We start from the raw sequence: 17,258 nt of genomic DNA, 5'->3' as shown, positions 1-17,258 counted from the left end.
TACTTCTTAAGGATGTGTTATTGTCTCTTTACCAGTCATAGTCAAAATAAAAGAAGGTAATTAACATACTTAAATAAGGAAAAATCTGCAGATTATGAGGTCAAAGACAACATTACTTATTAATTTTGTGAGATCAGGAGCAAATTCAAGCCACTGTATACAGTAGTTAAATTGATAAATCATAAAAAACTGCTCTGTATGGTGTTTTACCACCAAATACACAAGGTCATTGATTTCAGATGTTTTCTGAACAGATCTCACAAGTCCACAGTGGAAAAGCAACATAAATTCTAGTCCATGGGGTGGAAAAAGGGAAAATGACAAGCTAGATGAAGCTAAAAGTGTGACAGATCTCCTTTTGGTGTCGTTCCAATAATAAGAGCAAAATGGCATGGACTGGTTTAACTAGATCTTCAAGGTAAATATGTTAATTTGAACAACTTGCTCTTGATGTATAACCATTTGAATGTCACATCAGTTAAGAGTACATTTTAGACAAAATTCTGTGTAACAAAACAAAACTATTTTACCTGGTCATCTGAATAACAACTGAAATTAATAGGGAATACACACTACAAAACACATTGCCCATTTATGCTTTTTTATGTGTCTGGCAGTTATTAGGATCAATATCCAGTTGTTTAGATAAAGATCTTTTTGTGAGGTGTCAATTGCTACCATGTTTCTTTTATTCTTTTAATAGATTGCATTCAGTTTTTAAATTATGGAAATGTTTTATACTTATGCCAAAAGAGATTGAGAGAGAGATTTATTTACTGTGGTTCTGCACAGGGCCACTGTCCACACTGCCACCAAGGCCAGGCTTTCTGCAAAATGGAGGAGCCCATCCAGGATCACAGTGGCAGTTCTTATTGCTGTTGCAGACCTAGAACAAAGTAATGGGAAAGCAGCTTACAAAATATATTGAATTGAAACAGAGTCGTTTCTTTTCACACCTATAGTTTTAGTTCATATATAGTACATATTATACTTCCTGAGGAGATGTTTGATTTACATTTAAGCTTGTGTGCTTTTTTTCAGCAAAATGTATGGTACCACAGACACATTTTCCTATTGTTTGACAAATAGAAACACTTCTGTGAGGAGAACAAAAATACTACAAAGCTACATAAAAATAATTACTGAAATAAAAATGTAATTTTGTCATGTACAATGCAGGGGTGAACAATTAATTTTTTAAACCTGTTTTTTTTAACTATAGAGGTCAAAGCCAGCCTTGGGTGCAATGTTAGCTCTATGCCAGGTACACTAGTATACACACCCACACTCACACAAATGAGTCCAGCCTTGATATGCCAAAGACCCAGATAAATGAATTTACTGATCTTACTTGAGCATTGGCATAACAAAACATTTTCGTTATTTGAGCTGTTAATTTTTAATGAGCACAGTTGGAAATGACACAGTTAGCAGCTCCACATTGGCCTTCATTGTCACTTTGTACCAGTGAGGGTTTTTTGTGACTATTTAGATGCAATTAATGAAAACAACGATTCAGAAAACTAAATTAAAAAGATGTATATAGACAAAGAAACTGTTGTGCTATATATGCTATGGCAGCCTTTATAAATTTTTAACAAAAGTAAATAACGTACTGTGGTAAATTTCTGACAATAGAAAGAAAGCAGTAAAGCCAACTAATTGAACAAAGAGCTCTTAATTAAAGGCAGAAATGGATTTTTGATTATGAAAGCGAGTAGAAAGAGCTCTTAAATTCAGAAGGCACCCAGAGGACAGATAGAAGCACTGCTTTACACTGTACCCACTTACCTAAACTTAATCAAATACTGTCTTTCTTGGTCAATTCATTTATTTAAAATGATAGCCAGAATGTTATTCAAGAGTTATCTGAATGTTTTAGAGTTGTATGGAATTCCACACCAATGCATATCCAGAAGGATCATTTCTTTTAATGGTCTTGATAATGTTGAGTGATCTTTTTATAAATGAAGATGTTTAGGATACAGAGAAAGGCTTACTGAAGCAATGACAGGTCACAATTTATAGAACTTATGAAAGACCAAATCTAAAGAATCAATGTGAGGTGTGGGCTTTTTCACTTATTTCTATTATTAAAATAATTGTTATCTAGAAATGACCCAAGGCTGACACCAACATATACTAATAAACAAGAATTGTTTTTTTACCCCATGGCCATTACACTGGGAGACACAGGCAGCAAGCTCTGAGAAAGACTCGTTCTGACACTTTCTTTCTCTGCAGATCTGTAACAAAAAATGGAATACAGAATCATTCATCTAGCCATTATGTCATGCATAATCCTAAAACGTATTCATATGAGACCAACTTAGAGTTGCAGTTAATAACATTTAAATGCTTCATTAACTGTGTTCTGCTGTAGAGATATACAAAAAGTATTCTGTATTGATACTTTATATGTATGAAATTCATCAGGGGTTGTAGTAGCTAAGACACTGGTGACTGACATAATAACAGAAATTAACAAGTAAATTGTTTTAACAGATTTTTAATCTCCCATGAGATTGGCTTTGGTGTGTCTTGGCATCAGTTCAATAAGTGTCTAAAACTGTATTCAAGTGATGCATCATCATTCTTCCATGACAAATTGCATCATTTGTTATTTTGATTGCAGAAAGTAATATCTCAGGCGCTGCTCCAAAATCTCCAATAAATGCTCAGCTGGATCAAGATCTGTTAACGAAGCCATGATGTGTGGTTCACATTCGTGTCACACTCCATTCATTGTCCACTTGTATCCTATAAGAAGAGCCCATTACCTTCATGATACACTGTGATCACTTGGAATTGCTTTGTAATTCTTGGTTTTGATATTTGAGGAAATCAATGTGCACCTAAGCGAAGCCACAAAATACTCCTCAGACCTTAGCAATCCAAACCGAATTCTTCACCGAGCTGAACTCCCATTAAATCTGTAGATTTCTTTTGGTGTATACATACATGTGGTCATTCATTTGTTAAAAAAAAGTTCAACTCATCATGTTGTTTTGGCCATTTGTTTTCCATTACCAACTAAATCCAGACAAATGTTACCTAAAACAACATAATATAAAACAGTATCTGGTGGTAATTATTATCTTATTGACTACAGTTTATGAAAGTCCCTGCTTGCAGTGCAGTTTGTATCTGCATTTACTTAAGTGTTTTCCTTTATGTTACATTCACCTGCATGTTCACCTTGTACTCAGTATGTTCATGAGCATTATGTACCATTTATGAACACGTACCTTCCCGTCACCACATTTGGTGCCTGTCATGACGAGCCCTGGATCTGGCATGTCTCCCTCCCCATCCTGAGTGGCATATACAAAGGTTCCACGACACTTCACTTCCCGACCATTGAAACGAATTGTGGTGTCTATAGAAACAGCATTGGTTCCAACTGGCTTCTTTGCTGCACTCTGGCACTGAATTTTCCCACATTTTGCATCGCTAGACGAAAAGAAAAGAAAAAGAAATTCATTAGAATGTTTTGTACATGTATCTAAATTTGGAATGAAATATGAATGCAGAATCTGTCAGAGAAGTGGAAAGCACTTTTCCAGTTGCCTGAGCTTTTCTAATATTGAACAAAACAACAAAGTAAAAATCTGTCTTTGTTTTGCAAGGTAAGATTTGTTCAATTTTAGGACCTTTTGAGGACTATATGATTATTAGGTATATTATGACATATCATGTATAAATCTGCAGCTGAAACAAGGAGTACTTACTTTTGCACATGTGCATATGGACTAAAGTTATCTTTGACTTATTAAAGCTTATTTAAATAAGCTTATTAAAAAGCTTATTAAATAAACTTATTAAATATTTTGTAAAGCTTAACACAATAAATAAAGCTTATTTTTTAAAACATACCATAAGCATGCACTTTAAAAAAAATAACTACACATTTATTATCTTGTACATTAATGATCCTTATATTGAAAATTAACCTTTATTATGTAAGTACAAATTAAGTATCACACAGAATGCTTAAAAAAGTATTTATTTATTGTTTTAATTTTCTTGTGATTTTAAATTTGCACCTTCTGAATTTTGAATAAAATTTTTCTCTGTTCCTTCGTGTGTTATGTCTAATCAAAATAGAAATGTAAGACATTTTCAAAATTTTATACAAAAAGAAATTTACTTGTCGCTAAAAACCTCAGGATACAGAGTATTTATTGTATTAGTTGAGTGTGTCACACTGTTCGTGTTTTGTTATGTCAAATGTTTTTAAAGTAAATATTCAAATAAAGAATGATTACAAATCACTGAACCAAAACCACCCACCAGCCACCTCACAGTTCCAAGTAGCCGAAGATAAACTCAGAAGGTGGAAGGAACAGTCAAATAAAAAAACATACCAACACAGTCATCAAATCGCACCTCATATCCATGCGATCTTTAAAGAGTTGCATGTAGGGCTGCCAGTTATAAATACTAGAGCCTACTGCATCATTCATTCTTGAAGGTAATTAAAGTAATGTAAAGTTTTAAGTCCAAGAGCCTCATGTATAAAACTTTTTTATACTCTGAAATGTGCATAAGCCTTTTCTGATGCAGAAGAATTTATAATACTGAAATATATTATATATATATATATATATATATATATATATATATATATACACAGTGCATCCGGAAAGTATTGACAGAGCATCCCTTTTTCCACATTTTGTTATGTTACAGCCTTATTCCAAAATGGATTAAATTCTTTTTTGTCCTCAGAATTCTACACACAACACTCCATAATGACAATGTGAAAAAAGTTTACTTGAGCTTTTTGTAAATTTATTAAACATAAAAAAACGGAGAAAGCACATGCATATAAGTATTCATAGCCTTTGTCATGAAGCTCCAAATTGAGCTCAGGTGCATCCTGTTTCCCCTGATCATCCTTGAGATGTTTCTGCAGCTTAATTGGAGTCCACCTGTGGTTAATTCAGTTGATTGGACATGATTTGGAAAGGCACACACCTGTCTATATAAGGTCCCACAGTTGACAGTTCATGTCAGAGCACAAACCAAGCATGAAGTCAAAGGAATTGTCTGTAGATCTCTGAGACTGGATTGTCTCGAGGCACAAATCTGGGGAAGGTTACAGAAAAATTTCTGCTGCTTTGAAAGTCCCAATGAGCACAGTGGCCTCCATCATCCGTAAGTGTAAGAAGTTCGAAACCACCAGAACTCTTCCTAGAGCGGGCCGGCCACCTAAACTGAGCGATCGGGGGAGAAGGGCCTTAGTCAGAGAGGTGACCGAGAACCCGATGGTCACTCTGTCAGAGCTCCAGAGGTCCTTTATGAAGAGAGGAGATCCTTCCAGAAGGACAACCATCTCTGCAGCAATCCACCAATCAGACTTGTATGGTAGAGTGGCCAGACGGAAGCCACTCCTTAGTAAAAGGCACATGGCAGCCCGCCTGCAGTTTGCCAAAAGGCACCTGAAGGACTCTCAGACCATGAGAAACAAAATGCTCTGGTCTGATGATACAAAGATTGAACTGTTTGGTGTGAATGCCAGGCGTCATGTTTGGAGGAAACCAGGCACCGCTCATCACCAGGCCAATACCATCCCTACAGTGAAGCATGGTGGTGGCAGAATCATGTTGTGGGGATGTTTTTCAGCAGCAGGAACTGGGAGATTAGTCAGGATAAAGGGAAAGATGACTGCAGCAATGTACAGAGACATCCTGGATGAAAACCTGCTCCACAGCGATCTTGACCTCAGACTGGGGCGACGGTTCATCTTTCAGCAGAACAACGACCCTAAGCACACAGCCAAGATATCAAAGGAGTGGCTTCAGGACAACTCTGTGAATGTCCTTGAGTGGCCCAGGTAGAGCCCAGACTTGAATCTGATAGAAAATCTCTGGAGAGATCTTAAAATGGCTGTGCACCGACGCTTCCCATTCAACCTGATGGAGCTTAAGAGGTGCTGCAAAGAGGAAAGGGCAAAACTGGCCAAGAATAGGAGTGCCAAGCTTGTGGCATCATATTCAAAAAGACTTGAGGCTGTAATTGCTGCCAAAGGTGCATCGACAAAGTATTGAGCAAAAGCTGTGAATACTTATGTACATGTGATTTCTCTTTATTTTTAATAAATTTGCAAAAACCTCAAGTAAGGTTTTTTCACATTGTCATTATCGGGTGTTGTGTGTAGAATTCTGAGGTAAAAAATGAATTTACCGTATATCTTTCAATAGTAGCCCCGGCGTTTATTCAAAAACTTATTCGGACGGCCCGGCATTTAAAAGAGACCAGCGGTTGTTGGAGACCGGCTATTATTATTTATTATCATTTGGCAGTAAAATACGGTATGGTACCGTATTTACGGTCACAAAATGTAGGCAACAACACCGGATGAACATTTCAGGATTTAATGAAATTATCAGTACAGCAGTACGGTCTTATTAAAGCAGTATACAGTACGGTACTACCGTAAGCATGAAAAACAGGTACGGTAGACGTCAACTTTCTTGCCAATGATGCCACTAGCACTGGCCTGCACCAGTCCGAATTTGGCACGAAAGCGCTCATCAGCCCGACAAGTCCCCTGCGGAACATAAGGAAATGCAATAACTCACGCATATACGTATACATTACGACATGAGACTAGATAAGATACAATAAAGTACAGTACCATCTACTCGTCGTCTGAATAGGTAATGATTGCTTCGTTATTTGCAAGTTCTTCTTCATCTTCCTCTTCTTGTGATGGCAATACAGGTACTCCCATTGCTTGTTGTCGCGCAGTAATCAGTTTTATCAGGATTAACGTGTCAAAGATGGCATTTTCATGTTCTTCCCGCCAACTCTGCCCTCCCTGTGGGGTTATGATTGACGTGGAGACGAAAGGGCAAAATGTACACAAAGAAATTTCTTTTTGACTTTCTCGCTTCCTCGATAACATCCGACGACAAAACATTTTTGACATGAAAGGGTACTTACCGTATGATTCACTGCAGGAGGGCGGTAGCCCAGGTGGTACGAAAAGAGGATTAGCGTATGAAAAAGGCGGTGGGTCACTGGAGATCGGCGTTTACTACAGACCGGCTACTATTAGAGACCGGCGTCTATTTGTCGCGACATCTCTTCAAACCCGGCGTTTATTGGAAACGGGCATCAATAAGAAGCCGGCCACTACTAGAAGATATACGGTAATCCATTTTGGAATAAGGCTGTAATATAACAAAATGTGGAAAAGGTGATGCACTGTGAATAGTTTTTGGATGCACTGTAATATCTTTATATAATACACTACCACAGCTGTTTGTTTGTCTGTCCAGAATTTTAAATCACCTGTAGTTCGCAAACTGTTTGACCTACTGACCTGAAATTTGGTACACATATACTACATGACATCTACTATCCGCTTCCAGGGTAAAGATTGACCTCCAAGGTTTTTTATTTGTATTTTATTTTATTGTAGAATCAACTCTCAGCAGCGGGCTGCAGGGCGCCCGTATGGCGCATGTGTATAGGCACTGTTCTCATTACTACAACCTTCGCCATTACTTCCCCTACCTCTTCATATCTTAAATCATTCTTCAGGCAGATTGAAGACTTAAGTGCCAGCTTAAGTGAAAAATTAAAGAAAACATACTAAGTAATTGGAACACAAACACTGACTTAATCAATTTTAACGCAAAAAGATGCCGATGAAAGAAGAGAAGCAGCGGGCCACTAGGGTAGAGAAAAGAAGAGCTGCTCAGGAAGCAGCAAGCGCATCAACCTCTGAGCAGGCAAATGCTAAACAGAGACAGAGAAAGAGTAGGAAAACTAGGAATGCTCAAGTCAAGTGTATTCACTACACGTTATCGTGCTTTGTTAATTTGGCCCCAAATATTCACAAAAATAACCCTTATTATCCCATTTCTGTGATGCTATAGATTTGAAAATTTTGTGGATTATATGAAGGATTGGGATAACACTTGAAGGTGTGCATATGAACTTGAGTTATAACTTATCAAGTATGAAATTAAATTTCAGATGGACAGTTTAGAGTAAAGCTAAATTATAACCATTTAAAAAGTAGGCCACTACTGCACATTGACAGTCCTGTCACGTTATGCTGAAATGGATCTTTTGCTTATATTTGAATCTCTAGACATCTACAGTATAACATAGAAAATTCATCATCCAGAAACATGACACTTAGGGATTTGCTTAAATCTGAAAGTTTTAGAAAACCTGAGTCAGCCATGTTCGTAATTGGTAAGTTAACACTCTGTCTACTTAAATAAGACAATGAAGGGGAACAAAATGAAAGTCTATGTTTGAGAGCTGGTTGCTGGTCTGTTAACAGTAGTCAGAATTCTGTGAAGTAACATCTGTGATTCTAAGCCTAGATGCTCATGAGGGAATTTTCAGAACTGAATCCCTTTACTCTTATTATGACCCTGGCAGAGGCAGGAGAAAGGAGGAGCGAAAAAAGAAAAGCCTTCTGTAGTCAAAAAACTGAGGGATAGAAAGCAATGTTATTCACAAATCCTCCCTCAGAATATTCTGGACAAAGACAAACTACTAAAATAAAGAAGATCACATGATCAAAGACCTAAGGATGAAGTGGAATGTGTAAACGGTATCTTCACTTAGAAAACCACCATTATCAGAATTCATGTGAGTAACAGTTGTAACAATTTTTTAAGTTATAAAAAATTTTTTTAATCCTTAAACTTATGCAGATAAAAAACAAAAAAATCTAGCTTTCTATTCATTAGCAATAAATGGTTGTTATCCATTGTGGGGTACAGCCCGGACACAGACAGGCAGACATGTTGGTTCACCACACACGCTTTATTTTTCAGTCTTATTTACAGTGCACAACCCAGTGCAGCAGCGGTGGAACTGCCGGCTGTATCCCTGGAAGCACTCCGGGTGTCCCTGCTCCTCTTCCCCCCAGCACTTCCTGGTGTGGCAGAAGTGCTGAGGTCCAGGGCTCTCCAAGGCATCCCGGTCGGGTCACCCCCCCAGCCATCTGTGACACCATATTATAGAAATAGTTTACCTTGCTTGTAACCTCTTGTGTGTTTAGGGCTGTGATAAAAGAGACATGACTAAAATGTCAGCTATTAAAAAAAAATAATGCAAGGTGTATGTTTCTCCATTTCTGTTCAATGTACACTGTATAATTGGTTGAAAAATAACCCTGGGCAGGACCCCACTTTATAAAGCAGATTCAAAAAATGTATATCTGCACTGATGTAGATTGTTAGATGTTCATAGCCTTAATTATTTTGCCTTAACCTTTGAAAATATCAGTCATTCAGTCATGTTCATTAACAGTGGTTACACAATAATAATCTGTATAGTGGTTACACCATAAATATCTGTATATGAATATGTGAAGAAATTATCCTTCTATATAAAAGCGGTCGGGATTGTCCTTCCGTCCCGTGAGTGCTACGCAGGCGCGGAGTTTCACACGCCCGTCCATTTTGCAATGCACGATGGGATTTGTAGTTTCGTTTTTCCAGGTAAAAGATGATTTTCTACTCCAGACTGTGCGATATTTTCTTCTTCTCTCTTACTATATAAAAGCGGTCGGGATTGTCCTTCCGTCCCATGAGTGGAAAGCATAGCGGTATTCTGCTTATCACAGACTTACTACTTGCAGCTTGCGGTACGAAGCGACGTGATGTGAGCAGAGTTCTGGTGCTCCCATCGTTCCCTTGCTTTTGTGCGCGATGCGCTGGAAAAATAGACAAAATTATGTCTCTGGAAATAATTAATGTTGATGGAGTACAAATGCCTCACCACGTAGTAAATATCAGTGGGGTTCAAAAGGGCGACCTCAATATAGAAAAAAAGTTTAAATTTCATCACAAAAATAACAGAAACGACGAGTATTAAAGTAATACCGCTCAAATGAAATATAACCAAATTAATGAGTTTGTATAAAATATCAAATTGATCTACATATTGAATTGCCTTAAGAAGAGGTCAACTTAAAAGTCGGTCGCCTTAAAAGGCGGGTCAGCCTAGAATAAAATAAAACTTAAATTGGGCATTCGCTAAAAGAGGTGACATATTTTACAGTCCAATTCTCAGTTCACTCTGTTTGTTCAATCACCACTTGTGACTCACTGTGTGGCCCTGAGCAATTCAATTAACCTGTGTGTGATTTAACTGTTAAAAAAAATCCACTCCAGTGTATATATGTTTCCTACATAGGTTATAATTGCAGTAAAGTGGTACAGATCAAGATGCTCAATAATCTAAAATCTATTAAAGACATTATGCTCAAAATTAGTAGGTTTGCCTTGCTAATAATTGTCAAGTTTAATTTGAATTGAATAAAGTGTTTTTGTGATCATGTCCACAGACTTGTGTCATTACATATACACACACAAAGTGAGCAAATTGTGTTTAGGGATGCCTAAAGTGTGTAAAAAAAAGGCGACCCCATCACAAAACATTTGGTACATATAGGATGAGCATCAATATGGCTATATTTATACATCATATACACCTGAATGTTCTCAGTATTCAAATTCAAATCTGCAATATGCCTTCTTCAAAAAAATGGGATTGAGGAGCTTTGTTCAGCTGAATTGCCTGTTCTTGTCGCAGTTGTTCTAATGTTCTGAGATTACTGATGTTAATCAAGGCTTGCATTTTGCAAAATGTTTCATTTTCTTGTGGAATGGATAAGAGTTGTTATAGTACAAATAAGTAAATACATTTATGGAGTGCTAATGACATACTTCTGAATTGGAATGATGATTTCAAACTCTCAGCTAAATACAGGTAAAATTCCGTTACAATGAATATCTTTACAACAAAATTTTCATTGTAATAAAGTATTTTTATGGTCCCGACAGTTTCCCCATATGACACGAGTTTATAGAAATCTCGTTACAATGAAGTACATTCAGCAGATACTTTCATTACAACGAAGTGCCCAAAAGACCTTGAAATGCCTGAATGAATCATCCGCAGACCAGTTAGTTCTGTGGCCGCAGCTCAGTTGTGCACGATCCCCAAACAGGAACATTGTAAAAAAAAATGTATTTCTTCGAACTTTCCTCATACTATTTTTTGCTATTTTGCTGTTTTTGTTTCCTGCTGTTTTCAGTGACACCTTTTGCTTATCGTTTGTTAACATTTGAAAAATATCCATTGGAATTTAACTCATTGTCACCCTCCTATAGAAAATGCAGACACTAAAAAATGATAACAGTTCATATTAGAAAAAAAAAACTTTAAATCTTTGCAGCTCTCGATTGTGGCAAAAAGAAAAAAAAACGTTGCCAGTGAATTCAGAATTTCGCCATTGACACTGTCAACTTTCTTGAAAGACCGAGCAAAAAAAGAAGGAAAAATCTCGGGTTGCAAACATATGTGAACTGCTGCATTTGAAGATGTCGAAAAAGCCGTTTTTATGTGTTTCAGTGATGCTCGTTAAAGAAACATTCCTATTAATGTGGCACTCATTCAAAAAAATGTGAGGTTTCTAAACTCTCTTGGGACCTCCTCCAACTGGACAACACGCCGAAGAGCGTCCCGAAGTGCGATCACTACGTCTGTGGAAGACTGTTTATCTGTTGCCGGGGCAACAGCAGGCTCACAGCTGTACTGCGTCTCTCTGCCAAAGTACACAGAAAAGATCTCGAAGGGTGATGCAAGGAACATTGTAAATGCAGGTAACAGGACAACCCTGCCTGACTGCTGTGTCTGTGTATAGGCAGACCCCGCTACAATAAATAACCATGCTGTTCCTGTTTCAAGCTGAATAAAGCTAGTTTTGCTAAAGTACTGAGACTCAGCCTCGTGTTTTGGGGTGTAAGACAGGGACTTATAGCGAGACCCTGATCTTTTAGGATTCGCTTCTGTGGCGCTTCACTGCACCGAAGTGAGCCTCCTATTGCCCTGCCCCGGCAATGGACAAACAATCTTCCACAGACGCTGCAATCGCGCTTCAGGACACACTTCAGCGTGATGTTCCCATTGGGTGTGGGGTCGGGGGGGATCAGAAAGAGTTCAGAAACCTCACAATATGAAGAAGAAGAAAAGGATGATTCAGCTTCTGATTGATAACTGTGCTGCCCACAACATGCTTCCACATTTAGATAATGTTCACGCTGAATTCCTCCCACCCAATTGCACAGCAGTTCTTCAGCCATTAGATTTGGGCATCATTCGCACCCTGAAAGTGTATTATCGCAAGGAAATGCTGAGAAAAATTCTCATCAGCATAACTTGTAAACAGGAGGAGATTAAAATTAACATGAAAGAAGCTATTGAAATGATTGCAGATGCCTGGATGCAAGTTAAAGAAAGCACTATTGCAACAAATACAGAATCTCAATACAATGAAATTTTCATTACAACAAAATATTTTTTAGGCCCCTGGAAGTTCGTTGTAATGGAAGTTTACCTGTATTTGTGCAGCAGAAAGTCAGATATGTGAACTAATAAAGGACAGATGGACATAGCAGTATTTATCAAGATATTATTAAGCTTTCAGAAAATAAATTAATGTAAATAAATACATAAGAAACATGTAAAAATGAAACATAAACTGTGTGAATACCTTAATTGTTTTAGAATAATGTGGGGCTAAGGGCAGAAAACTGGTAAAGCTGCTGCTATGAATGAATGAGACTGAGGTTCATTTCCCAGGTGCTGCCTGCATGGAGTCTGCATGTTCTCTCCATGTCCACATGGGTTCCTCCAGGTGATCCAGTTTACTTTTACAGTCCAAAGACATGCAGAATTAGTGGACTGGCGTTGCTAATTGATCCAAGATGTGTATGTGTGTGTATTCACCCTGTGATGGGTTACTGCTCTGTCCAGGAACTGTTCCTGTCTTGCGCCTGATACTTGCTTGAACGGGCTCCTGCTCTCGATATAAGTAGGTTTCTAAATAGATATGGCACAATATTTTCCTATGAAAATTTTACATAAATGCATATTTTTTATGTCACATATCTAGTGTTGATAATCCTTTTCTGCACATATATTCATATATGAAACAGACATATGATCAAGAAAAAAAAAACATAATTCCTATGATTTGCAATCGAACGTGTTACCATCTGTAGTAAATCGGTCATAGACTGGCAGTAATATTGCCTTTTCTGACAACTAAAATATAAAACATCATTGCAACAGTTTTCTCTGACTTTTGACACAATAAATCAAATGTTTTGGTTAGGTTGTGGTTATTCTGGGCTTCATCCATTAGTGAAACTGTTTTTCTTTATGTTATCTTAAATAGCCAAGAATTTTCTTGTCAGTGGCACTGTCAACTATATGTGACTCTACACTGTATACACCTTAGAAGTAAAAATAGATCTTGACAGTTAAACATTGTATCTGTACTTATGAAGTGCCTTGGTATGCATTGTACAAAGCTGATAAAATAAAATGAAAACTGTTGTTGTTTAACAATGACTTGTTATAAAAGTATAGTGATACTTCTGCTGCCTTCTACCGTAGATGTTATGTCCCATAAGTCACTGAAAGAATTCACTTCTTTCTATTGCACACTCAAATTAAAATTCACAATAAAGATCCAATATAAATGTTTCTGTAAAAATTACTCTATAATTTCACAGTGGAATGAAACTCTAGGAATGCCTTATATGTAATTTAAAATCCATCATTTTAAGAACCACCAATAATTGTACTACAAACAGTGAAGACTTTTTTATGTACTGAAATAAAAGTTACAGCATTTGTGCCTTTTCTGGTTGTAAGAGAGATGCAATAATGAAAAGTGACGATCTGAGGGAGGATTATTAACTCAGAACATTATAGTACTTATTGTACATTTGCTCAAATCAGAGAGAATATTTGTCAATTTTCTTATAGACCCGTGAATCATTAAATAACTTTTATGCTGGCTTTTAGGGAATTACTGGAGTTATTGATGGTACATATAGTCACATAATAACAGAGAACTAGGCATCATGTATATAGTAAATGAGAAGAGAAATCACAGCATTACAACAGCATGTTTTGTCATAATCATCACTGCTTTTGGAAGGCAATAAATATTCTGAATTTTCTTTTCAAGTAAGGAGAACATCTTTAATTCCTTTGGCATTAGGCCTAGAAGATAAATGCAGCATAACATAAAATGTGCTGTTTTGCTAAATTATGGGCTGTGTGAATTAGTAGCGTTTTAGGTTACAGTAGCAATTCTGTTCACTTAAATGTATTGGGGCTGATGTGCTTTCAGTGCACCCAAAAGAGAAATTGGAGTTCTCCATACTTATCAGGCCCATCTTCATCAGAACATTCTCAGGCTATCAAACACAACATTTCCACCTGCATTTAAGGGGTTTATAAACCAGGGGTCCCCAACTCCGGTCCTGGAGAGCCCCAGTGGCTGCAGGCTTTCATTCTAACCCTTTTTCCTAATTAGTGCACTGTTTTTGCTGCTAATTAACTTCTTTTGGAGAAAATGTTAATAGACTTGTAATTTTAAGATTTGTTCCCCCAAATTTCTTTATTGTTTCTCTGAATTGCTTCATTTCTTTCTTTAAATGGCACCCAAACAGAAATGAAATGTGAAGTGAGTGAGCCAACAGAAGGCCAACCAAGTCAGTGCCTCAAACTTCAAACAATTTCACTTCAACCAGTTGCTTAATTAGTTGCCAATTCTCTTTTTTAATTAAACCCGCTCTTTAATTCCATGGCTCTTACTGTGCAATAGCAGACATTTCTGAAAATGTTGATTTTTCTCTTTTCTGAGAGCTCTGTTAAAACGTTTTGTGGACCTGAGCAGATCAGCATTCCCGAGACCTTCACCTTTCTTTATTTTCCATGATTGTATGATGGACTCAGTTTGCTGGTCATGTTTTGGCTCATTTTGTATCTCATTATTCTTTGGCTGCTAATTAAGGAAAAGGAAACAATTAACGGGGCTGAGTCTTCAAGAGCAAGTCAAATAAAATGAATTCAAAATAAGTTAATTAGGAGCAAAAATAGTTCACTAATTAAGAAAAGAGTTAAAATGAAAACCTGCAGTCACTGGGGCCCTCCAGGACTGGAGTTGGGGACCCATGTTATAAACTATGTAGTGAAATAGGGTTCCATTTAAAAGCTATTCATTTCATGTTTCTAAAAATATAAATATGAGAAGCATGGTAGAGTAGTGGTTAGTGCTTCTACATTACATCACCTAAGATAAGGATTTAGATTTTAGCCTGGTCACTTTCTCCCACAGCCTAAAGATGTAAAGGTTAGATCAATTGGCAACTCTAAACTTTGATGAACTGGATCCCAATGCAACTAGCTCAAAAATATACATTTAAAAATCTGAATATAAATTAACAGTCCCTGACCCGATAATCCAGTTTACAGCTGAAAGAAGAAACCTTGGAGTGAACACCAATACAATTAATAGCCCACTCACCCATGCACATCATTGGAAATATGGGAGAAAAACTAGAGACCTACACAGTCACAGAAAACACATCCAAAGTCCACATAGACAATCAACCAGCTTCAAGCATAAAGACACAGTTTTCAGGGCTCTTACCCATTTGCCACTTTCTTTTTTTTCTCCTCATGTAGTGAAATGTTTTACTATTGTGCAACAACCTTTAAAACTTCTTTTTGTGCTTGCCAGTGACATCAAGCTTAGTTTACTCTAGTGTGTTTATACAGCATGTAGTGTACGATAAGCAGTTTTAATCTTTGCAGCTAGAGATTTCCAACCCACCAGCAAATGGCTCGTTGGTGGTAGGACTGACTGCCTCATAAACAGATGTTGGCTCTCCTTTCTGCTGCCTTTCCTTTATTTCACTTATAATTTTGATGTGTTTCACCACAAAATTCTTGCATCTTGTGGTGAGATATGCTGCATTCATACTCACTGGCTGCAGGATTTTTTTTATTATTCTGCTTCTTGGGGACCAGCCATTAAAATATAAGGGACCAGTCTCTATGTAGAATTTGTACAGCCTTCCTGGGTCTCAAAGATGTGCAGTTTAGGTTTAATTAGTGATTAGCATGGCACGATTGTGTGTAGGTATAAAAGTGGATGTGCCTTACATTGAAAAATCATCAAATTTGGAATTGCTTCCTCCCTTGACTTGATGCTTAGTAGAAAGGTCCTAGATAGTGTAGGGTCCACAACCCTAAATTAGTTTAAGTCGTTGGATGTTATTTTACATCCATCAGGTTTTTTACAGGTTTTTCATCCATCCATTTTCAGTCTCATTCAGTTCAGGATTATGTGGAGCCTCAGCCTAAGATTGCAACATTGAGAGTGAGACAGAAATCCATCATGGTTGGGTACCTAATTGTTTCAGGATTCTATGGCTATGAAGTGAGTTTGGAAAATAAATCAAAGACATGTCTACTTACTCCAAGACTATAATCTACAAATGGTGTAACATCATTAATGCCAGACATGGAATGTCTTTGTTACACTTTTATCACCTCTTGTCTGGATTATTGTAATGTTGTCTTCAACAGGCTTTGTTCTCAAAGTACCAAAAAAGTACAAGTTCTGAATGTAAACTTCCTGACTTTATAACTCAGGCAAAATGGAAGAAGCACATTATAAGTTGGATGGCTCAACTACACTGGCTATCTCTGACATACTAAATCATCTGTAACAGTGTACATTGTTTGGAATTTGTTCATCGACTTTGAATGTTGTGCAGCTTGATTCAGTGACAGTCAAAGGTCTGAGTGGTTGGAGTTTTGTGTGCTTTGATTCGATGATGAACGAAGGTCCTTTCCCGTTTGGAGTCTTAATAAACACATAGGAGTGTCCTGCTTCTGGGTTTAATGATGAGATGAAAAATTAACTTTTTGGATTGAGCACTAAGTGGGGTGCATGATGTAAATATATCAGTGCATTCCAGCCATGTTATAGGGATGATTTCAAGCAGTAGGAACTGGCCAACTGGGTATGATTGTTGGATTCATGAATGCTTCAAACTACACACAGTTCTTGGAGGAAAACCTGCTCCCCTCTATCAGAAAGTTTAAAGTGAGGAAGAAGTTTGTATTTTGAACAGTGGAGTTGCTTAAAATAAAGGTAAATGATAAACCTTGGGGGTCCCAGTATTTAATTTTTTTCCCTGTGTGCTACAGTTTGTACATCAGAGACATCTCCTGACTCAGAGCAAGTGAGACATCTGAACAGACTGAAACCAGACTATTAAACAAAATGACCAAAGCTGAACATTACTTATCTGGACAATGCCATGTTCTGCTACTAGCTACTATAATATACAAATGAGTATTGCATTGCAAGGGAGTATTGGGTGAGGGTTGAGCAAGAGTGG

General features: G+C 37.3%; 1 protein-coding gene across 2 annotated transcripts in view; it reads right to left on the bottom strand.

Annotated features, from left to right (window-relative positions):
* The window catches only part of adam19a (ADAM metallopeptidase domain 19a), a 685,152-nt gene that overhangs the window by 36,875 nt on the left and 631,019 nt on the right, over positions 1-17,258 (bottom strand). For both annotated transcript variants that reach the window (XM_039751867.1, XM_039751868.1), the window contains exons 16-18: positions 3,249-3,453; positions 2,169-2,246; positions 778-886 (exon numbers count right to left, since the gene is read on the bottom strand). In XM_039751867.1, the coding sequence (XP_039607801.1) occupies positions 778-886; positions 2,169-2,246; positions 3,249-3,453 (392 nt within the window). The remainder of the gene's footprint in view (positions 1-777; positions 887-2,168; positions 2,247-3,248; positions 3,454-17,258) is intronic.

The sequence above is a fragment of the Polypterus senegalus genome, chromosome 4 (assembly GCF_016835505.1).
Source record: "Polypterus senegalus isolate Bchr_013 chromosome 4, ASM1683550v1, whole genome shotgun sequence".
Classification (NCBI taxonomy): domain Eukaryota; kingdom Metazoa; phylum Chordata; class Cladistia; order Polypteriformes; family Polypteridae; genus Polypterus; species Polypterus senegalus.
Note: the sequence above shows the minus strand (reverse complement) of the source record. Positions and strands in the feature narration are given on the sequence as shown.